We start from the raw sequence: 27086 nt of genomic DNA, 5'->3' as shown, positions 1-27086 counted from the left end.
CAGTATTGTGGCCTGGCACTTGCAGCTCAGGGACCATGGGGCCAAAGTCAGCCCTGTAGGTCACAAGGAGTCTCAGAGTACTTGGCAGAAAGTAGGTTGGCTCTAAGCGACAAGGGCGCATGTCACAGCCCTGAGCGTGGGAGGTCTTATGTTACCCATAGGGAGAGGGAGCAGTCCCAAGGGGACCCATTCTCCAGCAGTAAGAGCAGAGGGATGGACAAGGTGACCCCTCAAGTTCCCTTCCAGGTTTAGGTGACTGTGACCCGTGCACTCCACATGGACAGCAGGAGCCGGCTTGCTCCTTCACTGAACTGACTCTCTGTGCAGGTCTTGTCCTGTCCACAGGAGCTTCCAATTCCCATCCCTCCATGGTGGGACAGAGCTCACAGGACAGATCCCACAGTGTGTCTCAGGGCTGCATGGTCTGAACCCCTCTCCCTGCTCCCTCTCCGCCCATTTAAGAATCAACAGAGGTGACTTGGAGCAGCTTTTCATACTGCATTGTACACCCAAATCACCTGACATCTCATGTAAACGCAGTCCCTGCTTCAGCAGTTCTGCACCGGAGCCTGGGAGTCTGCATTTCTAACAGCTTCCAGGTGATGACATTTAGAACTACAAGGCCTTTGAGCCAAGTTAGGATTCAGAGATTGGAAGAGTCTACAGTCCTCAAGCCCATCTCAACCAGCCCCTCAGTGCTCAGAGAAGGAAAGATATCTGTCCAAGGTCGCATGTCCCATCCCAGCCCTTGGCCCACCCATCTTATGTCCTTTCATGCTGGAAGAGCAAACCCAGGCTCTCACCAGGAAAGGGGCAGGACAAGGCCAAGAGCAGCTTGTGTGTGACTCATACATGAGTCCTGGACCAGACAGCAGATGGGGCTGGGAGGCAGACCTAGGGTTGAGAGGAGACGCAGTGATAGGCTGGGTCAGGGCTGGAGAAGACTGACCAAATCACAAGGCCAAGGTGTCCAGGCTCTGGGAACATGAACTGAGCTTCAGGCCAAGCAACAGACAAAAGGAGGACTAGGACAGGCTGACAGGAAGACAGAGACTGTGTCCACCTAGTATTGGGCATGATAACCAGAGGTCGCACAGGGTACCCAGGGCACATCCAGGGCCCTAGAGTCAGAATCCCATGCCCCTATGGAGATGGAATGTCCAGAGGTGCCCAGGCAGCTCTAGCCCTCAGTGTCTGGCTTAGGAGCCCACTAAGTGTAGCTTTAGGCACTTAACGCTGGAGGAAGCCAGAGCAGGAGGGACTGGATTGGCATCTTTCTCTCTGGCTGTCTCTGAGGGCCCCTGAATGTCCTTCCAGTACCCTTTATGGCTACAGGCGTCTTCAAGCCACCCTTCAGATGACCTCTGCCCTCTGTCCACTACCCCTGTTCCCAGGTTCTTGGAGACCCCAGAACAAAAAAGCTGGCAGACACAGGCAACAGAGTTTAAGGCCCTCTGGCAGGCCGCCGAGGTGGAGCGCGACCGGCTCACTGAGTTTGTCACTGTCCTACAGAAACGGTAACACTTGGCACCTGGGGCCACTCTCTCATGGGCTTGCATGGGGTTGGGGTGGACAGCCTGGCACAAAGGCACCCCCCTTGGCCTGGGGCCAGGCCTCACCCCACTCTGGGTCCACCCCACCTAATAGCTTGACTTCCTCCGGCTTGGTCTAGGGCATTCCCGGCCATGAGTCATGTACCCTCTCCTAAGTGCATCACAATCTTGGGGACAGTGCACAAATGGGACTGTCTCATGGCATGTGGACATGAAGTGGCCATCTCAACAAGAGATTCTGGAGTAATTAAATCCCCCAATAATGAAAATCTAGGATCAACACCACTCTTCTGGGTGGTGGTGAAGAGTTGGTGGGAAGAAGACAGGCTAGACTTAAGTCTGGAATTTACAAAGAACAAGAGAGCTGCTTACAGACTGGGGCACTAAGACTTCTCTGGGGAGGGGGCCAAGACAGTGGACCCAGCAGCATAGTGTTCTTCAAAGCGTTGTTGACAGACTTCCATTCAGATAAATCAGTACTTCTCCCTCAAGTGACCATTTTGGCAAGAATTGCGGCTGCCCAGGCCAATACGTGGTCCAACCATGTGACCTCCACACTGAAAAGTACAAAGAACAGCAGTGAATCTCTGCCGTAGCTGCCCATGTCCTGTATCAGTGAGAGCTCTTTGTTGTCAGACAACAGAAACCAATTCTTACTGAATCTAGAGAAAAGTTTTTTAGAAGGTACTGCGTAGCTGGCAAACACTGAGGTGCAGAGGAGCCCAAGATGGTCCAAGGAACTTCGTAGCAGAAACCCTGGGACCGTCTTTTCTGAACCACTGGCATAGGGCAGGCTGGATGACTTCGGATTCTCGTGTGGGTGGGTCCTGGGAGAGAAGTTCTAGCTGGCCCTGAGTTGCTCACATACTGCGAGGAGCAAGCTGGGCCCCTGACTGCAGTGCCCCCAAGTGACCACAGGATGGAGGAGAGGTCATTTCCCTATGAGGAAGTGGGATACGTTACCAAAGTAAGGGTAAAGGTGCTGGGAAGGCAAAGTCACTGTCTGCCCACTACCTAAGCAGTGAGAAACGGTCAGCTTAATTTTGTCTTGTTATGGTAGTTCATGGAGAAGATGTAAATTTTAGACAAGTTTAAGCATGTGAGAAGAGTAATATTGTTTTTTCTATAATTACGCTTAATGTACAGTAAGAGTCTCTAGTCTGTCAGATGGCAGAAACATTCTCAATTCAGGCTTTCTTTCCTGTTTACCTTGAGTTGCACATGAGTTTGTGTGTGTGTGTGTGTGTGTGTGTGTGTATGAACTAAGATGCCTCAGTTATCTCTTGCAGCTTAATAAAAACTATCCCATATGTAGTGGCTTCAAAGGCACTGGAATTTCTTTCTAATGATTCTGTGGACTGACTGGATTATTTTTCAGCCCCACTTGATGTCAACTGGAGTCTCTGAATTGACCCCATTCAGCTGGATGCTCAACCTGTGTGCCTCAGTTCCCCTCCACAGGGCTCTCTCTCCATGATGTATCTTGCAGGGCCTTTCTGTGCAAGACCAGGATTAGGACGAGGCAGGCACAGACCAGAGGGTGGCTGCTTCACTTGGCTCACCCAATTTCCAGTCCTAGTGCTCCAGCAGGATGACCTGTACTTCCCTATAGTGTGGTAGGGGGGTTCCACAATGGAGCGGCCAAGAGTAGTAACGGCACTGCTACTCTCCCATTGCTTATCCCAGTCATTATGGGTGAGAACTACACAAGAGCATGAATACTGGAAGGAGTGTGGTGGCTCTGTAGGATAATCACTGGACTGAAAACCACAAGGTGAGCAGTTTGAGTCCACCAGCTGCTCCTTGGGAGAAAGTTAAGGCTTTCTGCTCTCACAAAGATTTACAGCCTCAGAAACACTCTACAGGGTAGCTACGAGTCGGAACCAACTCAATAGCACTTAACAACAATACACCCCTTAATCCACCACTTACCTGTCAGTTTGTTCTACTGTGGCAGCTTGTGTGTTGCTGGGAGACTGGAAGCTATGCCACCAGTATTTTAAATCCCAGTATAGTGACCCTGCATAGGGTTTCTGAGGTTGTAAATCTTTATGGGAGCAGAGAACCTCATTGTTCTCCCATGGAACCGCTGGTAGTTTCAAACTGCTGACCTTGAGATTAGCAGCCCAATTCGTAACCACTACGCTATCAGAGTTCTTAGAATGTTTTAATTCAGATTATCCCACTTGATCTTCCATTTCCTAATATTTATCTCTCACATTCTTTTTTAAATGCCCTGAAATTAAACCATCCAAATTAATTTATTAAAAGAAGTTTAGTTTTCACTTTTCTTTCTTTCTTGAAATATAATTTGATTTATTTTGTTGTGAATTGCTGAGAGTATAGTATATACATCAATTCAATAGTTTCTTCAGGTATCATTTAGTGACTGAAATTTAATGTTTAAAAATTTCTTCACTCAAAGTTGCTTCTTGAATCTCACCCTTCTGAACCCTTCTTACTGTAGTACAGCCTGTAGTTTCCCTGGAGGGTTAGAAATGATCTTTGTTTATTTTTCAATGTCTTTGTTTATTTTTCAATGTCTTCAGATCATTTTTCCCCAGCACTTTGAGACCCTCTTTTTCGGGGCTTTCTGCGCCTGTAGAGATTTACAGCCTCAGAAACTGTATCCAGAGTTGCTGTGAGTTGGAATTGACTTGATGACAGTGGATTTGGGGTTTCTAAGAAGGGAGTGCTGGTGGCATGGTGGGTTAAGTGGTGAATTGCTAACCAAACGGTCAGTGGTTCAGATATGCCTGCTGCTCTGTGGGAGAAAGATGAACCAGTCTGCTTCCATAAAGATTTACAGCCTCAGAAACCCTGTTAAGCTCTCTCCTGTAGGGTCACTGTGAGTGAGACTCTGCTCAGCGGCAGGGGGATTGCTGGTTTGAATGCTAAGAAGAAATCTCTGTCAGATTGGTTATCATTCCTTTGTCAAATCATGTTCTTTCTCTCTGGATTTCTTTTTCAGATGCTTTCTTTGTGGTTTTTAAGTTTCTCTACGATATGTTTAGTGGTAATTAGTATGATTTTTTCTGTCCAATGGCTTCAGTCACAGATAATATCCACTCATTTTCTCTTTTCTTTTTAAGATCTTCTTATTCTTTGCACTGCAGTTCTTAATTCCTCTAAACATTATGGGCTGAATTCTGGATGATATCTTCAAACCTGTGTCCTGGCTTCCTTAAGTCTCTTCTATTCCACTCCATCAGTCATGAAATCTCTTTTAATAACTATAGTTCATATCTAATGTAAGCCTCCTGTTCTCTTTCTGATAGCATTCATTCTTTCATTAAGGGTTTTTTTTGTTTTGTTTTTGTCTTTTTAGTAATTTTAAACTTAATTGTTGTTGTCAGTGCCATTGAGTCAGTTCCAACTCATAGTGAAGTCATCCTACAGAGTGGTTCTGCATTTGTTTCTGTGGAGCCTTCAGGGGCTCAATGGTCTCTAATCAGTACTTTGTGTTAATTTATTGGCTTAAGATTTCCTGAACATAAGAGTGCTGACCTTGGACTTCATGTTCTCATGAGTGGCTTTTTATTTTCCTCCACTTAAGCCGCTGGTATGCTGCAAGCTTCCTTACCATTTCCCGAGGCTGCTGCATGTGTAGTTTCGAATCTTCCTGTTGTAATGCGGCATTCTTTAGAGGTATGCAGAAAACTCACTTCAGCTTTATAGGAACCTGAGTCTTCTGCTCCCACACTTAAAAGTCTTGGAAATCCTAAGAAGCACTTTTACTCTGTCCTATTTGGTAGTGTAAGGAGCTCTGGTAGCGTAGTGGTTACGAATCAGGCTGCGAACCTTAAGGTCAGTGGTTTGAAACTACCAGCTGCTCCGCGGGAGAAAGATGAGGCTTTCTACTCCCGTAAAGATTTACACCCTCGGAAACCCCGTACAGGGTCGCTATGGGTCGGACCCGACTCGAAGGCACTTAACAACAACAACAACATTTGGTAGTGTAGTGGTTATGAATCTGGCTGCGAACTGCAAGGTCAGCAGTTTGAAACTACCAGCTGTTCCGTGGGAGAAAGATGAGTTTTTCTACTCCCGTAAAGGTTTACAGCCTCGGAAACCCTGTATAGGGTAGCTATGAGTTGGAACCAACTCCACGGCACATGACAACAACAACATCGGGTCACTATAAGTCAGAATTGAGTTGATGTCAGTGGGCTTGGTTTGGTTTTTGGCTCTCCCGTTGACTTTAAAATCCCTGCCTTGTGCTATTAGAAGATTTATTGGTTTTTCTATTACAAATGTAATACTTGCTTATGGCAAAAAAGAAAAGCTTCCTTTTTCAGTCCCCAGTTGTTCGTTATTCAGAGATTAAGAACTGTTATCCTTTTTTTTTTCTTGTACATCAATTATACACACACCCACATATGACATCCGCATATATTATTTAAAAATGGGCTCACACTAAACACAACTTTACAGTTCTGTGAGAGTATTTCTGTGTCATCATCCATTCTTTAAAGTGGAATTGATGAATTAACGATTATACACATTTCAAATGCCCGTCATATGGCACATTGCCCTTTTAAAATGAATCCATTTACGTCCCACCATTACTGTGAACTACTGACCATTTCCTTGTAACCTCATTTATATTTATCAGTCTTTAATATTTTTGCCATACTAATAAAGGAAAATGGATATCTTGTTGTTTCAATGTGCTTTGTATGGTCAAAAGAGGATGAACATATTTTTAACATGTTCATAGACTTTTACATGTTCTTTTTTGTTAAATGCTAATTAATGCCAGTGTACATTTTTAGTGAGTTGTTTCTATTTTTTGCTTTATTTATGAAAACACTATGTCCTGGTGTGGCACTGCAGGTTAATGTGCTGGACTGCAAAGTCAGTTTGAGCAGCAAGGTTAGCGGTTCAAGCTCACTGGTTCAAGCTTACCGGCTGCTCCTCAGAAACCCTAAACACAGTCACTATGAGTTGGAACCAACTCGACAGCACTGAACAACAATATATACTATTGTATACAATGTATGTATATGGTATTGGAGCCCTGCTGGCACAATGGGTAAAGCCTTGGGCTGCTAACGTAAAGGTTGGAGAATCAAACCTATCAGCCCCTCTTCAGGAGAAAGAGGAGGCAGTCTGCTTCCGTAAAGATGTGTTGTTGTTAGGTGCCATTGAGTCAGTACCGACTCATAGCGACTTAATGCACAATAGCATGAAACACTGCCTGGTCCTGCACCAGTCTTACCATCATTGCAGTACTTCGGCCCACTGCTGCTGCCACTGTGTCCATCCATCTCGTTAGGGGTCTTCCTCTTTTATGCTGACCCTCCACTTTACCAAGCACAATGTCTTTATCCAGGAACTGGTCTCTCCTGATAACATGTCTGAAGTATGAGAGACAAAGTCTGGCCCTCCTGGCTTCTAAGGAGCATTCTGGTTGTACTTCTTCCAACACAGATCTGCTTGATTTTCTGGCAGTCCATGGTACTTTTAATATTCTCCTCCAACACCATAACTCTCATGCACCAATTCTTCTACAGTCTTCCTTATTCATTGTCCAACTTTGGCATGAATATGAAGTTATTGACTATGCCATGGATTTGCGTCAGACCTTACACTTGAAATTGACATCTTTGCTCTTGAACACTTTAAAGGGTCTTGTGTAGCAGATTTGCCAAATGCAATATGTCCCTTGATTTCTTGACTTCTGCTTCCATGAATGTTGATGGTTGATCCAAGTAAAATGAAGCATTTGGCAACTTCAATCTTTTCCCCACTTATCTTGATTGTATTGATTGGTCCAGTTATGAGGAATTTTGTTTTCTTTACATTAAGGTGCAACCCATACTGAAGGCTGTGGTCTTTGATCTTCATCAGTTATGTATTTTGAGTCCTCTTCCCTTTCAGCAAACAATGTTGTATTATCTTCATATTGTAGGTTTTTACTGAGTCTTCCTCCAATCCTAATGCCATGTTCTTCTTCACATAATCCAACTTTTTAAATTATTTATCAGCATACAGATTGAATAAGTATGGTGAAAGAATACAACCCTGACAAACACCTTTCCTGATTCCAAACCACTCAGTGTCCCCTGGTTCTGTTCAAACTACTGCCTCTTGGTCTATGTACAGGTTCTATCCAAGTACAATTAGGTGTTCAGGAATACTCATTTTCTGCAAGGTTGTCCATACTTTGTCATGATCCACACATTCAAAAGCCTTTGCGTAGTAATAAAGCACAAGCGTGCTTTATTATATATATCCTGCAGATAAGCCATCAACTGCTGTATTTGTTTGAAACACAAGATTGGCAGTTCAAATTCACCAGCTACTACTCTTCAGAAACCCTTTACACGGTTGCTATGAGTCCGAACTGACTCTGCACTAACAACAACAACAAAACATCTTTCTGATATTCTCTGCATTCAGCCAAGATCCATCTGACATCAGCAGTGGTGTTAATGATATTGTCCAATGATTTCCTCATTTTGGTGGGTCACCACTCTTTGGAATGGGCACAAATATGGATCTCTTCCAGTCAGTTGGCCAGGTAGTTGTCTTTCCAAATTTCTTGGCATAGATGAGTGAGTGCCTCCAGTGCTACTTCAGTTTGTTAAAAGATTTCAATTTGTATTCCATCAATTCCCAGATCCTTGTTCTTTGCCAATGCCTTCAGTGCACCTTAGACTTCCACCTTCAGTACCATTCATTCTTGTTCATATGCTACCTCTTTAAATGGTTGAACATGGACCATTTCTTTTGGGTACAGTGACTCTGTAGTCTTTCCATCTTCTTTTGATACTTTCTGCATCATCCAATATTTTGCCCAGAGAATCCTTCAATATTTCAAGTTGAGGCTTGAATTTTTTCTTCAGTTCTTTCAGCTTGAGCAATGCTGAGCGTGTTCTTCCCTTCTGGTTTTCTAACTCCAGATCTTTGCCCATTTCATTATAATATTTTATTTTGTCTTCTCAAACTGCCCTCTGAAATGTGCTGTTCAGCTCTTTTTCTGCTTCATTTCTTCCTTTTGCTTCAGCATCTCACTCTGGAGAGCAGATTTCAGAGTCTCTTCTGACATCCATTTTGGTCTTTTCTTTCTTTCTTGTGTTCTTAATGACCTTTTGCTTTCTTCCTAAATGATGTTCTTGATGTTGTCCCATAGCTCTTCTGGTCTTCTGCCTTTAGTGTCTAATTCATCAAATCTGTTTTTGAGATGATTTCTAAATCCAGGTGAGATTTGTTCAAGGTCATATTTTGACTCACAGCAGCACACAAGCCACCACAGTATGACAAACTGACAGACCAGTGGTGGCTGCAAAGATTTACAGCCTCAGAAACCCTGAGGAGCAGTGCTAATCTGTCCTCTAGAGTCTCTATCAGTTAGAATCAAATCAATGGCAGTGTGTTCTGGTGTTTGGTATATAGTATTAAACGTTTTGTACAGACTATACAATATTGCATAGTTTATTTTTTTGAGTCATTATTGTGGTTTGGGAGAAGGTTTACAGAGAAAATTAAGTTTCTATTCAACAGTTCTCACACATTTTTGTTTGACAACATTAGTTGAAATTCCCTCAATGTAATAGCAGTCTTCCCACTTCCTCCCTGGGTTTCCTGTGTACATTCATCCTATTTCCTGCCCTGCACTGATTCCTTCTGAGCTTTGCTTTGGTCTTGGACAGCTGACTGTTCTGAGACATCTGTCCCTCACAGGTGTTTCTGATCACTTTATAGACCTGTCTGTTGTTTGGCTGCAACGTCATCCCCACGGATGGGTTCAGTTCCAGGTGTGAAGGGGATCTAAAGGCCACATTCTTAGGGGGTTCCACTATTCCCTATTATCAGTAAGTTTGATCTTTTTTAAAAAAGGATTTTGAATTTTGGTCTACATTTTTCTCCCATTCTGTCCAGGACCTTCCATGGTCCCAATCAGAGGGGTCAGTTATGGTAGCCGGGCACCTCTAGATCTCCTGTCTAGTAGAGGCTGTGGTTATAGTGTGATCCCGTAGTCCTTTGGACTGTTTCCTGAGTCTGATTGTCTTCACCCTTCTTTCCTCTGGACAGAGAGCGACCAATAGTTACATCTTAGTTGGATTTTCGCTCACTTTTAAGACCTCAGTCACTACTCACCACAGTAGGATGTAAACCTTGTCTTTGTGAGCTTTGTAAGCCAAGTTACTTAGTTAACACTGAAGACTGTGGTCCTAAGCCCTCAAGTCCAGTCACTCATTCCCTTGAGGTTTTTGATTATGGCTAAGAAGTTTTCATAACCTTTTATTTTACTATATACATGAATATATTTACAGTACGTATGTTTATCTTTGTCAAAATCATGTATCAATGTATTAAATTGATTTCTAGGTAATCATGTCAGCATTCCAACAATTACAGTATCCACGTAAGCAACATTTCAAACATGAAAGCATTCACTAGTGATCTGACCACTTAATATTCTTCACATTGGCATTGGGTCAAGTTGGTCAGACTCTTGAAAAGTTTTAAATACAATGAAAATCAGTTATGAAGTAAAAGGGCAGATCTTTCCCCATAAATGGAATTTTGTGAGGGTAGTGACACATGATTTTGAAGAACATCATGTTAGAATTGCACTCAAAGCCACTGGCAAATGAAGATCTTGTAGAGTTAAAGCAGTTAGCAATTGAAGAAGAGAAAAATCCGTGTGGACAAAGATGAATCAAAAGAAAATATCAAAGGACCTGAGGGGTCCGGAGTAGTGGCAGACATCTTCAGAGAGCAGGCTGGGAGGGCAGCCTCTGACCAGGCCACAGTGAAGGAATGGGGAGAAACAGCCTTTGGGGTGTGTTTGGAGGAAAAGCCGTAGGGCATGCTGATGGACTAGAAACTAAAGGTAAGGAAAGAAGAGGAGGCAGGGCTACTCCTCAGGCATTCTAGCTGAGCAACTAAATAGTGATGGTGACGTTGATCATGAAGGGGAAGACACATGGGGGACGAACAATAGAAGTCAAAAGTTAGGTGGTTCCCACATTTTGGGAGGAATTGATAAAATCCTTTACTATTTCACATGGTGTTTGCTGGTGGTGTCTTTTATTATTTCCCTGGTTACAAGTTTCCTGAATTACAAAGTTAAACACTATATAAATATTACTGACATGCACGGCAGGAAAAGGAAAGCCCCTCCCTACAGATAAACTTGTCAATAATTCTTCCATATTCTGCTTTGTTTTCAGTTCTTCAATTGAATTATATTAGCATTAGTATTGATCTGTTTTTAAATTTAAAAGGAGCCCTGGTGGCACAGTGCCTAAGTGGTCATCTGCTACCCAGCAGGTCAGCGGTTCAAACCTACCAGCTGCTCCACGGGAGGAAGATGTGACCGTCTGCTTCCACAGAGATTACAGTCTTGGAAATCCTGTGGAAAAGTTCTACCCTATCCTGTGGGGTCACTGTGAATCAGAGTGAACTTGGTAGTTACGGGATTTAAATTTTTTTAATTTGTTATGTTTTAATTTGATCATATATTACGCATACTCTTCTACTTACGGAATTGCTTAAGCAATATCTTGCAGGCATTTGTTTCCTGTCACTATGGATTCTTTTATGGTTACATAGTTTATTGTGTGAATCCACTATTATTTATTTACCATTTTTCTACGGATGGATTATTGGTTTCTGATTGTTAAATATATCATTGTGTTAAGGTGCTTCCTTCCATTTTTATTTTACTTTGATGTTTTGTTTTGTTTTTAAGCAGAAATGACTAATGATTTTTACCAAATCCTCTTCAACATCTATTGAAGACACCATGTGGTTTCCATCCTAATGTTGGGTGTTCTAGGTCTAGTATTGAATGAACCTTGTATTCCTAGAACTGTGTTGTGCCATGGTAGCCTCAGAAAACACCACTGCATTTTATGTTCTTTCTTTTAGGCAGAATTCTAAGATGACCACCAAGATATCCTCTCCCTGGTGTTTAAGTCTTATATACATCCTTCTTGAGTATGGGCAGAATGTGGGAGAGGAGGGGATATCATTCTCAGGATTGTACTCATTTACATGGCAAAGGGATTTTGCAGGTGTATACAGTACACCTATGAAAGCCAGAACCTGTAAAGTGGAGAACCATCAGAGAAGGAAAAGTCAAATATTTCCCATTAAGACATGTGAGAGGAAGATGGTAAGACCGCATCCTGTCAAAGAGGGAAAACTTGCGAGACTCAAAAATAGAATGAAGTCTTGTCGAGTGCTGGCTCTCGCAGGTTTCCCTATGCAAGGTTATTAATCGGATCACTTTGAGGTAATCAAGACGGAGATTACCTGAGTGGGCCTGACCTAATCACCAAGCCCACTGCCATCATGTCAATTCTGACTCATAGTGACTCTACTTGGAGATTCTGAGACTAAATCTTTACAGGAGCAGACAGCTTCATCTTTCTCCCGCGGAGCTACTGGGGGGTTTAAACAGCTGACCTCATGGTTCACAGTCCAATGCTTATCCTACAGTGCCATCAGGGCTCCTTAACCTAATCACAGGAGCTCTTCAGATAAGAACCTAGAGGTCAGAGACAGAAGTCAGAGAATCAAAGCAGCAGAGACAGTCTCTAGCTGCTCTGGAAGGAGCAAACTCTGGGGCGAGCCACATGGTAGCAAATGCTGGGAGGGCTCTAGAAGCTGAAGCTCTTCCCAGTCAGGAATCAGCAGGGAAACAGGGGCCACAGTCCTACAACCACAAGGAAATGAACTCGGCCAACTATCTGAATAAACTTGAAAGAGTACTCCAAGCCAAAGATGAGATGGAAGATAGCTGCCCATTGTGATGCTAGTGATTTCAGTCATGTGAGCCCCTAAACAGAAAATCCAGCTAAGCCAAGCTTTGACTTCTGACCTGCAGGAACAGCGAGACAATAAAGCTGTGCTGTTGTTTACCCACCAAGTTCATGGCAATTTGTTATGCATCAATATATCTATCACTGAATGTGAAATCAGATTTTTAAGAAAATATAAATACATGAGACGCTTTTGTCTATGTTGTCTGATCAACAAGAAGGATCACTTCCTGGGAGGTTAGCTAGAACTTTCTTGAGAACCTATCTTGGCCTGATATCTTCTTCACAGCTACATCTTTGACAACCTTTTTTAAAGTTCAGGTTTTTTGACTCTAAATATTAGTGTTTCCTCCTGGTTGCTTAGAGATTAAATAATACACATGCAATGTCTTAACACAGTACCTAACTCATGGAAAATACTGGAACAAAAAAAGTTAGTTGGGTTGTTGCTAAAGAATTTTCACTTGGAGTTCAGATATGTCATCAGCTGTGTCTAAGTGAAGGAGTCCCGGTGTTATAGTTCTCTCATTTCCTCATTCTTGCGTCTTTTCTACGTTTCCCTTTCTTACTAGAGTAAGAGATTATATTCTCTGATTCAGTCCTCCGTGGCTCTTGTCTTCTCACTAGTGATTGCTACTTTTTGATTATTTTTACTCAATGTTCTGGGATAATTCCCCCAGCTTTTCTTTAGGATCATTAATTTACTTTCCACCCACGACCATTTTATTTTTCAGTATTTCTGATGAGTATTTAAGTTCACAAATGCTTGTTGATGGTGTCTCTAAGAGTTCTTTCTCACTCTAGTAGCTCCTCTACAATATTTTCCAAATATTATTGAGAATTCACTGAAATGTTTAAATCTTCTCTTTTCTGCTCCTTTGCTACATCTGGAGGAGACCTGAGGGTCAGCCTGAGCCTTGGTGAATACAGTCCAGTTTATGGATGGAAAGGATTAACTCTCCTCCCCCACCCAGCCTCAGTAAGAAATGGGATCTGGCAACCCTGTGAGTCTCCACCTGCGGCAGATTTTGGGGGTGCTAAACAATGGGGCTCAGGGCATCAGCTCCAAAGGACACTGCTCAGTCACGTCCAATGACTCTAGCCACCTTCCAAAGATAAGTGAGCCTACATCTCAACCCACAATGGCCTCCAATTGGCAACTCACATAAAGTCAGTGCCCCTAGTCTTTATAAACTTTAGAAAAGTAAATGCAAATACAAGATTGGAGTTCTCCTTGCTATCATTTCAAATACAGGTGAAGCTAAAGTCTAACTTGGATCCTGCCACCAAGTCTTTCCCTTCTGCCCAACTCACTCCCATTGTGTACTGAGTATATGCTTGTCGACCTTTGTTCAGGCATTTACAGACATGAGTAGGTAGGCATAGAGAAGCTATTTAGTGAATTTTTAACCTAAAAGATACACTGCTATATGTATGCTTGTGGCACGTTCTCATTTTCACCAGTCCTTGGAGAATCTGTCCATACCTGTAGATATTGTTGTTGTTGTTAGGTATCATGAAATCAGTTCCAACTAATAGCGACCTTATGCACAAGTTAATGAAACACTGCCTAGTCCACTATATCAATCCATCTTGTTGAGGGTCTTCCTCTCTTTTATTAGCCTTCCACTTCACCAAGCATGATGCCCTTCTCCAAGGCCTTGTCCCTCCAGATAACATGCCTGAAGTATGAGAGACAAAATCTTGCCATGCTGGCTCCCAAGGAGCATTCTGGTTGTACTCTTTCCGAGACAGATATGTTTGTTCTTCTGGCAGTCCATGGTACTTTTAACATTCTTCTCCAACACCATAATTTAAATGCATCATCTCTTCTCTGGTCTTCCTTATTCACTGCCCAACATTCGCATCCGTATGAGACTATTGAAAATGCCATGGCTTGGGTCAGGTGCACCTTAGTTCTCAACTGACATCTTTAACACTTTAAAGAAGTCTTGGGCAGCAAATTTGACTAATGCAATGGGTGGTTTGATTTCATTATGGCTGCTTCCGTAAGTGTTGATTGTGGATTCAAGTAAAATGAAGTCTATGACAACTTCAATCTTTTCTCTGTTTATCATTGTATTAATTATTGGTCTAGTTGTGAGGATTTTCGTTTTCTTTCTATTGAGGTGCAATCCATACTGAAGGCTATGGTCTTTGATCTTTTTCGGTAAGTATTTTAAGTCATCTTCGCATTCAGTAAGCAAGGTTGTATGATCTGCATATCGCAGGTTGTTAATGAGTCTTTCTCCAATCCTGATGCCATGTTCTCCTTTATATTATCTACCTTCTTGAATTATTTGCTCAGCATATAGATTGAATAAATATGGTGAAATGATACATCCCTGGCACATACCTTAAACCATTCAGTATCCCTTGTTCTGTTTGTTAGTCTATGTACACGTTCTTTATGAGCACAACTATGTGTTCTGGAATTCCCATTCTTTACAATGTTATCCATTGTTTGTCATGATCTACACAGTTGAAGGCCTTTGCATAGTCAATAAAGCACAAGTAAACATCTTTCTGGTATTGTCTGCTTTCAAGTTGCATCTGTCATCCCTACTTCCATGTCTTCTTCTGAATCTAGCTTGTATTTTGGACAGTTCTATGTTGATGTACTGTTGCAACCGTTTTTTAAATTATCTTCAGCAAAATTTCACTTGCGTGTATTAGTAATGATATTGTTTGATGATTTCTGCATTTTGTAGGGTCACCTCTCATTGGAATAGGCACAAATATGGATCTCTTCAAATTGGTTGGCCTGGTAGTTGTCTTCCAGATGTCTTGGTATTGATGAGTGAGTGCCTCCAGTGTTGCACTGGTTTGTTGAAACATTTCCATTTGTGTTCTGTCAATTCCTGGAGCCTTGTTTTTTGTCAGTGCCTTCAGTGCAGTTGGACTTCTTCCTTCAGTCCCACTGGCTTTTTTTTTTCCCATACATATACAGAGTTTTTCCAAACAAAGCATTTAAAAATATGTCTCTGCAGTCAGTAGATAGATAGCTGCAGACAAGTTATCTCAGTTATATAAAAATATCCAATCAAAATAGTTGCTTCCACAGGGATCTGGTGGGTCAGTTAAAGTTAAGGTAGTGAAGTAAGCTCCGAGAGTTAAGGGGACTGTCTGGGAGACTTTAATGGGTTGATTTGGATAGATTTTCTCAAACAACACAGGAGAAACATGGGAACTTATTATGGAGAAGGTGTAAGAAAATACTACATTGGTGAGAAAAAGGCCAGGAAAGTTACGCTGAGGAACTTTGTTTTCCATCACAATTCACCAGCTCATTCTTCAAGACAGCAGGTACTGTCCTATGAGAAGTTTGTTGGAAAACCTGACCTTATCCACTGCACAGCCCTGATCCTGTTCCTTCAGGCTTCTCTTTGTTCTCAAAACTCAGCATTTAATAGAACCCCATTTGAGTTCCTTGAGGATGCCAAATTTACTGTTTGACATGGGGTAAATTCTAGAGTGTAGAATTCTTTGTAGAAACATTAGAGATGGAAGTACCTCTTTCAGAAGTATATAGACCTAAATGGGGGACATGTCAAGAAACAGTAACTTCACATTTTAATATATCTGTTGGCATGGCACTGTAGGATAAGCACAGGACAGCAAGACCAGTTTGAACCAGAACCAAGCGGTTCAAACTCACCAGCCACTCTTCAGAAACCCTATACTGGGTCGCTATGAATCAGAACCAACTCAATAGCATTTAACTACAATGACGACTTTGTAGCAATACTTATCCTAACATAGGTATGGAGTCCTGGCGTGGCACTGTGGGTTAATGCGCCAGACTGCAAAGTCATTTGAACCACAAGGTTAGCGGTTCAAGCTCACCAGCCACTCTTCAGAAACCCTATACAGGGTTGCTATGGGTTGGAACGGACTCAACAGCACTTCACAACAACAACAATATATACATGTGGTGGTGGTGTGCCGTGGAGTTGGTTCTGACTCATAGCGACCCTGCATAGGGGTTTCTGAGGCTGTAAAACTTTTCGGGAATGATGACGTGGAGAGATGGAATGGCTGGGGACTTTAGATCCAGAGAGGGAGAGGGGCTGTGTGCTGACGACGGAGGGGGTGGGGGCAGGCTTGCAAGGTATACTCTATGGTTGGTTGATGATGCATGGAGGGGATGGTAACCATGGCAATGAAACAATATATATATACGATAGGATGAATGTAAAATTAATGTTCTCCCATGTAAACTATCACATAATTCACAATAAAACATTGAAAAACAAAAACAAAAACCTTACGGGTGCAGAAAGCCTCATCTTTATCCCATGGAACTGCTGGTAGTTTTCAACTGCTGACCAAAAGGTTAGCAGCCCGATTCACAACCACTATCCTACCAGAGCTCCTTTATAGATATGTATACCAGAGCTCTGGTAGCATAGTGGTTACAAATCAGACTGCTAATCTCACAGTCAGCAGTTCGAAACTACTAGCTGTTCAGTGGGAAAAAGATGAGGCTTTCTGCTCCAGCAAAGATTTACAGCCTCAGAAACCCTGTGCAGGGTCACTAGGAGTTGGAACCGACTCCACGGCACGTTAAGAACAATATATAATGGAAATATACATTATAATATAACATTATATATATATATGGAGAGAGCGAGGGATTTTACTTCAAGGAAATGACTCATGCCATTGCAGAGGCTGAAAAGTCCCAAGGCTATGGTCCACCATCAAGCTGGAGGCTTCTCTGGATTCATATAGCTGCAGGGCTTGAGGACCCAGGTAAGTAGGTACAGTGGTAGGCTGCTGGCTCACAGATTGTAGAGGCTAACTAATCACAAGATTGGCAGGCTACTAGTTCAAGAACCATTGGCTGTTGATCAAATGCTACCTCTTGAAATACTTAAACAGTGACCATGTCTTTTTGGTGTAGTGACTCTGTGTATTCCTTCAATTTTCTTTTGATGTTTTCTGTATCATTCAATATTTTACTTAGAGAATCCTTCAATATTTCAAATCAAGGCTTGATTGTTTTTTCCTTCAGTTCTTTCAGCTTGAGAAATGTTGATATTCATTTTGGTTTTTTCTTTTTTTCCTGTGTCTTTAATGACCTTTTGCTGTCTTCCTGTATGATGTTCTTGATGTCAACCCACAACTCTTTGGTTTTCAGTCATTATCTAAGACATCAAATCTGTTCTTGAGATGATCTTTGAATTCAGGTGGGATATGTTCAAGGTCATATTGTTTTTTTCTCATGGACTTGTTTTAATTTTCTTCAGCTTCAGCCCAACTTGCATATGAGCAATTGATGGTCTGTTCCACAGTCTACCCCTATCCTTGTTTTGGTTGATGATATTGAGCTTTTCTACCATCTCACCCGACAGATGTAGTCAATTAGATTTCTGTGTATTTCATCTGGTGAAGTCCTTTTATGTTGTTGGAAAAAGGTATAAGTGAATAAGTCATTGGTTGTACAAACTTTTATCATGTGATCTCTAGTATAGTTTTTATTACCAAGCCCATATTTTCAACTACTGAAACCTCCTGTTTATTTCCAACCTTCATATTTCAGTCACCAGTAATTATCATTGCATCTTGATTGCATGTTTAATCAATTTCAGAATGAAGAAGTTGGTAGAATTCTTTCATTTCATCATCACTGGCTTTAGTGGCTGGTGCATAAATGTGAGTAACTGGTGTTAACTGATCTTCCTTATGGACGTATGGATATTATCCTATTACAGACAGCATTGTACTTCCAAGATAGAGCTTGAAATGTTCTTTTAGATGATGAATGTGATGCTGTTTTTCTTCAATTTTACATTCCCCAGGTGTATTTTGAGCACCTTCCAACCTAAAGGGCTGTTCTTCCAGGACTGTATCTGACAATGTTTTGCTGCTATTAATAATTTTTCATCTTCTGGCAATATATCTGACAACATTCCACTTCTATTCATGAGATTTTTAGTAGCTACACATTAAGCGGTAGTTCACTTTTCCTTCTTCCCAGTCTGTCTTATGAGGAAGCTCATCTGAAACCTGTCCACCATGGGTGACCCTGCTGGTATTTAAAATACCGGTGGCATAGCTTCCAGCATCACAGCAACACACCAGCCACCACAGTATGACAAACTGACAGATGGGTTGACCTTAACATAGCGTAACATTGGCACTGAGTCTATTCAGTTGAGCCCATAAAAGCAGAGCGTTGTCTCTGTCTGGAGCTACAGTGATAATGCTGAGAGAAGGACTTGCAATTGCTGGCTTAGAAGATGAAGGCAGCCAGGTGGCCTTAGAATTGAGAATTACCCAGACCGACAACTGCACAGAAATTGGGACCGTAATTCTACAACTACCTTAAGCAGAATTCTGCTGACAGCCTGAATGAGCTGGCAACAGATTCTCCCCCAAATCCTCCAGCTAGGAGCCCAGGTGAGCTGACACTCTGATTTCAGCCTTGTGGCACCTGGAACAAAGGAACTAGCTGAGCATGCCAGACTCCTGACTTACAGAACAGTGAGATGATAAATCCACGTTGTTTCATGCCACTATACGTGTGGCAACTTGTTACCACAGCTATAGAAAACAAATACCCCGCCTAATATGGATTTAACAACTAACAATGTCATCTAACTGCAATGAGTGAGGAGGAGGAAGGTGATTCTGTTTTCGGGGGAGAGTTCTGTAAGAAAATGAATTCTCATTTTCGCTGCATGACAGGAAGTCAAAAGATGATGTTTAAGCCTTAGAAAACATAACAGTATAGGCATTTATCGAAGTATGACAGTAAACAGTCAAAGAAACTTATAGCTAAAAGTGCCATAAGTGGTTGCTGGAGTTGAAAGTGAGGAAGGGCTAAGGAGTTTTTCATCATAAACCTTGGAGAGAACGGTATGATTTTAAACTGCATGTTCCCGTGTTACTCCCATAAAAATTAAGACTGGCTCCCACCACCCTCAACGTAAGACTTACCCACCTTGCCAGGCTGTGGTAGCGACTCCTGTCTGGTTCCAGGCTGGAGGAGAGCAACAGCAAGCTTCTGGAGTCTGAAAGGAAGCTGCAGGAGGAGCGGCAGCGCGTGGTGGTGCTGGAGCAACAACTGGAGAAGATGCGCCTAGAGCCTAGGCGGAGGCCAGCCTCTCAGAAAACATCCCCCAGGAACAAGACAGGTAGGGTCTTGCTACTGTTGTTGGGCCTCAGTGATGAGAATGTGGGAAGCAGATTCCTCTACCAAGGCGGCCATCTCTCTGCCCCAGCTCCTGGCCTTCCTCTCTCCCTGGTCTCCTAGTCAGAGCCAGAGCTCCAGCCCACCTGCAAGTCCTTAGGCTTCAGTGCCTCTGCTGATTGCCTTCAGCTACCACCACCACTGCCAGCCCTGCCCCGGCTTTCAACCCTCTGTCCTGAGCCAACTCTACTCAAAGTTGGTCGTGGGGCAACACTGATCTGCTTGGGAGGCCCACGCAGCAGGGGCTGGGCCAGGAGAAGAGTCCAGTTCTACTAAGCAGAGCTCTCCACAGGTTCTGGGACCCAGACTCCTGTATCATGTTCTAAGATGACTACTTCCGCTCCTCCCCCAGCTGCAGGAAGGGGTATGGCCCTAAAGATGCTGGTATCAGTTTTGCTCTCATTCCATTGGCCAAATCCTTGTCATGTGGCCACACCCAGCTGCAGAGGGAAGCTAGGAAATGTTGCCTTAATCTAAAAGGTCTATTGCTTCAACACAGCAATTTTCAAGGCACAGTCTCCAGACCAGCACCGTCAGCATCACGTCAGGCTGGGGTGAGCCGGGGTGCTGGAGTCCCAGAATCACAAGTTAACAGGGAGAAAAGAACGTCCAGTGTGGGGGTGCTGGGCCTGTCTCCTGGTGACTGACCACCCTCCAGGCTCTGGGGCTGAGGAACACTGCCTCCCAGCATCCTCAATGGTGTGCCACCTGCTCCCAGCCAAGAAAAACTTGGACCCATGTGTTCCCCACTCAGCCCAGATGTGGTCAGAATGTTTCAGAAAGATGTGTCAGAAATGGGTCACAGAGGGGCTTCCTGCGTACCTTCTCCCACCAACAGGGTCTTCCAAGAACTTCTAGGAGTTCAGGCTGGAAAAGTCTCTGGGGCTCAACCCTACTGACCCAACCAGAAGTGTGGTGTCTACAAGCTTCAGGCCCACTTCCTGCCAGGCTCCCAACCACACAATTGTGTGGGGACTCCAGCAAGAATGCCACTTTGGTCTTGCCTGGACAATAGAGGCAGCTGCCTGAAAGTTTCCATATGGCCCCTGTCACCTACTGGTCAGTGACATGGACATAACACTGCCTGATTTGGGGAGCATAGCAATCCCCAGTCTGTAAAATATGGAAACCAGGATCTGGAATTCCATTCATTCCATTCCAGGGCAGAAGACAGACAATAAGTATCTATGTCAAACCGTAGAAGGTTTGAAAGGCCAGGGGTGGCTAGTGCTTGAGGCAGGAGAGACACAGAGTGCTGAGGAGACAGCTATATGTTTTATGGGGTGGCTGATGAAGATCTCACAGAGGAGTTGACATATGAGCAGAGCTGGGGGCAGAGATACCTGAGGGGAGAACACCCCAGGCTCAGGGAAGAACAAGTGGCAGTTTGGCTGGAGGATGAGCCAGGCTGGAGCAGGCTGAGGGCAGGGAGAAGTCATGGGGGGTTGAAAAGGTGGTCCAGTGACTCAAGGTATTGAGGTCCATGTGTGACCTTACTCACCCTCTCAGGTCTCACACGGCTCTAGAGGCAAAACTAAGGTAAGGAAACTGGGGCTCAGAGGAGTTGGTGGGTTACCTGAGGCCACGCAGCAGGTGAGCTGATGCCAGGTGAGCTCCCACCTCTGAGCACAGAGGTTTCCTGATGCTGTAATTCTGCCTGAGTTTCCCATGAGTTGGACTCTGTCTTCTTTCTCTGAATCTCAGCCTAATGTCATCAGCCACACTCCCTCTGTGGCTCTGTGGTCCCTGACTGCCCAGATTCCCTGCTTCCTCGTGTGGAGCTGCTGGCTGGTGGGGAGAGGGTGTCAGATGCGACCTAGATCTGAGTTTCTCTTGTTGGAATGAATTACCAGAAACTTACAAAGCATAAAGATGGTGACAGTGAGATGAGAAACCACCTTGGCACAAAGCAAGCAGAACAAAGGCTGTTGCTGAGGCCAAAGCCAGAGTCAGAGCCAGAGCAGCCATCAGGAAAGACTTCTGGAGGGAGGAACCCTGGGCTTGCACTTTGAAGGGAGTGGAAATGCCCAGTGAAAGGAGAAGCAGGAGGAGAGATCCACCAGTGGGAACACTGGGAACACACACAGCAAATACATGGAGGGAGAGTAGGGAGAGGGGATGGAGGGGGTCAGCATGGGCTGGCCTCACACAAAGTGGCTGCTATCCCTGCAGGTCAGCTGGCCTCTAACTCCCGGCACAACCCAAACATAAGCCACAGGAAGGACCCGCCCTTCGCCCAAATTTCTGATGTGCCTGTGGAATCTCAGATGGAGGAGCTAACTACCAGGTACTCCCTCGCCTCTTGTCCTGAAAGGGTGAAGTGTCTGGGTGGAGGTGTCCCCTTTATTCAGAAGGTTGGGCAGAGGGATCCAGCAGAACCCTGAAGGCCCTATAGTCATGAACCCAGTTCCCTCAGTTGAGCCTTTTAAGATCAAATGCAGTGATGGGAAAGGAAGGAGAAGAAACCTCTGGGAATCGATTCTCTCCTTAAAGAGCTGCTGGTACCAGGCCCAGGGATGCAGGTAAGCTCCCCAACTAAGGGCCTCTGAGGGAGACACCCTGAGCCTGAGGAACAGCCATGCTGCAAGCCTCAATCCCAGGGGCCTGCAAACACACACACAAACACACACACACATACACAATACACACCACACACAATACACACCACACACACACCACATACACACCACACCACACACATACACACACAATACACACCACACACACATGCACACACAATACACACCACACACACACAACACACACAACACACAACACACACACATACACACACAATACACACCACACACACACACACACCACACACATGCTGCTCAGGCCATGCTGAGCCCTGTCTCTGTGTGGTCCAGGCTGGCCATCCAGGTGGAGGAGAATGAAATGCTGAAGGCTGCCCTGGGCAGTGCCTTGCGAGGCAAAGAGGAGGACTTCCGTATGTACCACGAGACCCTGGACCAGGTGAAAGGGGTCTTCTTGCAGGCCCTGCGGCAGCAGAAGGCAGACAAGCACTAGAAGAATGGCCGGTGTCAACCTAACCAGACAGGGCAGCCTCAGGCCTGAGAGAATGAGATTCTGAGGATCCCAGCCGTTCCAGGAAGCCAGTCATGGCAGCCAGCTCAGCCCCTGCTTGTGGAAGAGGCTCCCCACGGATGTCCACTGCTGAGATCACAGGCCAAGAGGGCAAAGGAGAAGGCCTAGGGGAGCCTAAAGAGGGCATTCTGGGCAGACTTGGCTTCAGAGAGGCCCAGCAGCCAGCTCAGCATCAGCAAGAGCTCAGGGACAACCAGGATGGATGCAGACACTTCAGCACACGCCCGTCACCTTTGTCCTAGAGGGGGTCCCAGCACCCTCACACACACAGCTTCTCACACAGAAGAGCCTACCCTGCCCCGTACCAGGGCGTGAGGGCCCGTGCATCCCTCACACATGCCCTAGAGGTACCACCTCCTCACGTGCTCAGTCACGCTGTCAGCCCACTTCTTAGGCTTCTGCCGCAGGTGCAGACCCTTGGACTTGTAATAATAATGATTACTTTCATTATTATGTAACATATAATTTTCATTCTTATATAATTGCATAATCATTATATAACATAGAATCATTGCAGCTCCCAGTGAGTGAGCATTTATCGTGGAACGCTGTCCTCCCAACAACCCAGGGTGTTGTCGCCCTATTTTAAAAGTGAAGACACAAGCTCACAGAAGCAGCAGATCTAATATTTAACCTGGGCCTGCCTGGCTCCCAAACCAGCTGACCCAGGGCAGGTGAGCCCACCTATACCTGGACAGCTCTGCCCCTGCAGCTACTCCAAGAGACACCGCCCCCTGCCTCCAGAAGGGTGCAGCTAGTGGGGACGGGGACTGGGACTGGGCCGGAGCTGCAGGCAGGCAGGGTGGAGGGCTTTGTGCACCTCCCTTATCCTGATATAGGTGCAAGCTAGGACTGCTGCTACAGGGGTGCCAGGAGCCCCCAGGCCTTTCTGTGCCTATCACAGTGTCACCTCCAGGCATCTTTAGTTGCAGCCATGGATGGAGGTGGCTCCAAAGAGGGTTATCCATAGCCACATACCTGACCCCAAACACCATGGCCACAAGCGTGCACACACACACTCTTCAGAAGCATGAAACTCTGTGTATATATGTGCCACAGACACCTAGCTGACTGGCACACCAAGCACCGCCCACAGCATGCTAGCCCACCTGCAAACATGCCCACACACACGTGAGCAGCATCTATATGGATGCAGACACATAGCTAAATATCTTCATAACAGACCTATGAGGGAAAAGTCTATCATTGTCCCCATTTCACAGATGAGGACATGGAGGCACAGAAAGGTTAAAAAAGACTGGTCTGAGGTCACACAGCTGGTGAGTAGGGAGAGATCTGCTCAGGGCCCCAATGTGAAGATGCAGTCTCTTGTATAGAGGCTCACACAAATGTGAGTGCACCCAGGGACACACTTGCATGCACATACTGTGGAGACACCGCCTCCCCGGGGAGAGGGCACGTGGCATTTCTGGGGGGGAAACTGTCAGCAGAAGCAGCCCCATGTGCTGTCTGCCCTGCACAGAGCTTTCCTTGGGGATGGGACTGTGAAGGGACCTGGCTGGTGCTGGTCTCATATTCTTATCCCCCACTCAGGGAGTCCTTAGCCCCACGTTGGGTGACACGGGTCTGGTGATCACACTGCAAAGTGCAGTCACGGCCACCAGGAAAAGTGGCAATTCTGATGGGGATTGTGGGGAGAATTTGTCTCCCCCTTTTCAAAAAGGGCGGTGGTCAGGCAGAACAAGAGACAAGGGAGAGGGATAATGACATGAGGAAGACGGCCTGTGTTGGGAGCGGACAGTGTGTGACAGCAAAGAGTGGGCCAGATGTGGAGGGTCCAGATGTCAGGTGAGGAGTCGGATAAGATGTTATCCTCTGGGCTTCAATGGAGTCACTGGGAGTAGAAAGCAGGCATAGGACTAGCCATCCTTCTGGGAGGATAGAGAGAGTTATAAAACCTACATCTTCACACCAGTCTCTGTGCCATGCAGGGATCCAAGGTGAATCTGTTTGCTTCCTTCCTTCAGGAAGCTCTTGGTCTGCCCAGTCTAAGGTGTGGGAACAGGGCCATGAAGGGGCAGAAGAGGTGGTGGGAGGACGCAGTGTGGGGCTGCTGCAGTACCAGAGCCTCCCTCAGCTCCCAGACTCACTGCCCAGATCAGTGCCATCTACTTGTCACATCTCCCTGAAATAGAGAGTGAGGAGAAGGACCCCAGAGAGCCAGGGAGAAGGGTTTTTAGGGAAAGCAGTTTTGTCAGATGGGCCAAGTGGGGCGTAGGGCAGCCTAGTCTGTCCAGGGAAGAAGTGCCCATGGTCCTTCCTGGACAGTACCACCTGCCCTGGGCCCTGAAGTGACCTCTCCATTCCTCAATCAGGTAGGCAGCAGGCTGGCTGGACACATTTTGCAGAGAAAAAAACTGAGGTCCCTGCCCAGAGTCACCAGGTGTGTGTGTGTGTGTGGAGGGACGAGGCACAGGGTCCCTCAGATGACGACTTCATGGCTGCAGCCCAGGCAGGTGCTACAGACCCAGGAACTCAGACTCCAGCACTGATGGGGAACCAGGCTGAGCCCAAGCACATTCAGTTACTACTGGGCCCCTCCTTTCCAGGATCCCAGGGCAGGGCAGTCTGTAGCTGAGGTACTAACTCTGGGTCCTCCCAGCCTCATGGTGTGAAGGACCTCTTCTTTCCCATCCCAGAGGTGCTACCTCCACATACACAAGCTTCTAAGTCCCTGATCCCTACACACACACACAACACACACAACACACATATACCAGACATCACACAGCACAACACATACAAGGAGGCTTCAAAAAGCCCATGGAAAAATTCCATTATCTTTCAATTTCATTTTTCCATGAATTTTTTGAAACCTACTCGTATATATAGAACACCTCTATGTACACATATTTATTGTTAAGTGCCGTCAAGTGGGTTCTAACTCATAGACCCTTCATAGGGTTTCCAAGGCTGTTAATCTTTGTGGGAGTAGAAAGCCTCATCTTTCTTTCATGGAGTGGCTAATTGCCTTGAACCACTGACCTTTTGGTTCACAAATCAAATACCTACAGAACCACTGTGCTCCCACATACACATATACATGTCATAAGCAACACACAACACAAAGCAAATAACACACAAAATACAACTGTATATTCTTGTATACACACACAGAAACCATTTTCCGCACCTTTTTACCTTGCGCAACAAAAATCACTGAGAGGTGGACTTCTGGCACGGTGGCAGACTAGGCAAATGCACTACAATAAAGATACAAGAGACCAAATGAAACAGACACAGATGAAAATCCTGGAACCCTGAACTTCAGAGGAAAGGTTTAGAGAAGTGGATTGAGTGCTTGCTGGGACAGTGAGAGAGGGAGGCTGACTTGTGAACGCAGCGATATCATCTTGTGAGCAGCTTTGGCAACAAAGGAAGGTCTGGCAGAGCAGATTTACACAGGCAATAAGAAAGGTATGATTCCTTCTTTTCCCCCACACTCCCCTGGTGACCAGACGTGTGGCCAGCTCCCACCCTCCTCCACAGATAATGAGAGTCCAAGAACACATCAACACAAAATCAGCAATGAAATACAAGTATGGCAACCTCACAATGCCCCAGTGACAAAAATTTTAGCTCACACAAAGAAACAAAGAGAGAATGACTTAAACAAATTACCAAGATGCAGAGCATGAAAACATTCTAAGGAAGAAAACGTAATGGAACTAACTGAAAAATAATTCAAAAGAATGATATTTAGGTGCCTTGTAAGGATTGACAGAAAGATCAAAGAAAACACAGAAAAAAAAGGTAAGAAGAAATCGAGAAAACACTACAAGGTCAAGCAGACAAAATAAATGCAAATGTTGAAACAATACAGACCCTGCAATTAGAAATCCAGAAAATTAAGGCTAAGATTTCAGAAAAGGACAATACATTGAAAGGACAAAGGACAGAGGAATTGATGCGAAGCTTGATGATAAACCTCTCAATACTAGAATATTAGAAGAATAATCAGAAAAAATAATGAAAAAAATCTGAAGAAAGCCTAAGAGTTATGTGGGACACCATGAAGAGGAACAAATTACAGGTGACTGCAATCCCAGAACAGAAAGAGAAAATAAAAAGCACAGAAAAAATTGTTAAAGAGTTGTTGAAAGAAAACTTCCCTAACATCATGAAAGATGAGAAGATAAGCATACAGGAAGCTGAACAGGATAGATCCCAAAAGAAAATCACCAAGACAGATAATCAAACTTCTCAAAACCAAGACAAGGAAAAAATCCTAAAAGCAGCTTGGGAAAAATGAAAGTTACCTATAAAGGAGAACCAATAAGACTAAGCTCTGATTTCTCAGCAGCAGCCATTCAGGCAAGAAGGCAATGGGATGACAAACACAAAGTTCTGAAAGAATAAATTACCAACCAAGAATCATATACTCAGCAAAACTGTCCCTCATAGGATGAGCAGACCAGCCTGGAG

At 44.7% G+C, this 27086-nt stretch overlaps 1 protein-coding gene across 1 annotated transcript in view; it reads left to right on the top strand.

Annotated features, from left to right (window-relative positions):
• CCDC13 (coiled-coil domain containing 13) overlaps window positions 1-22562 on the top strand; it is a 45596-nt gene extending 23034 nt beyond the window's left edge. Inside the window, exons 12-15 of the mRNA XM_006868770.1 lie at window positions 1395-1517; window positions 19322-19476; window positions 21705-21819; window positions 22403-22562. Coding sequence (XP_006868832.1) covers window positions 1395-1517; window positions 19322-19476; window positions 21705-21819; window positions 22403-22562 — 553 coding nt within the window. The remainder of the gene's footprint in view (window positions 1-1394; window positions 1518-19321; window positions 19477-21704; window positions 21820-22402) is intronic.
• The last annotated feature ends 4524 nt before the right edge of the window (window positions 22563-27086 follow it).

The sequence above is a fragment of the Chrysochloris asiatica genome, unplaced genomic scaffold (genome assembly GCF_000296735.1).
Source record: "Chrysochloris asiatica unplaced genomic scaffold, ChrAsi1.0 scaffold00124, whole genome shotgun sequence".
Taxonomy (NCBI): Eukaryota; Metazoa; Chordata; class Mammalia; order Afrosoricida; family Chrysochloridae; genus Chrysochloris; species Chrysochloris asiatica.
Note: the sequence above shows the minus strand (reverse complement) of the source record. Positions and strands in the feature narration are given on the sequence as shown.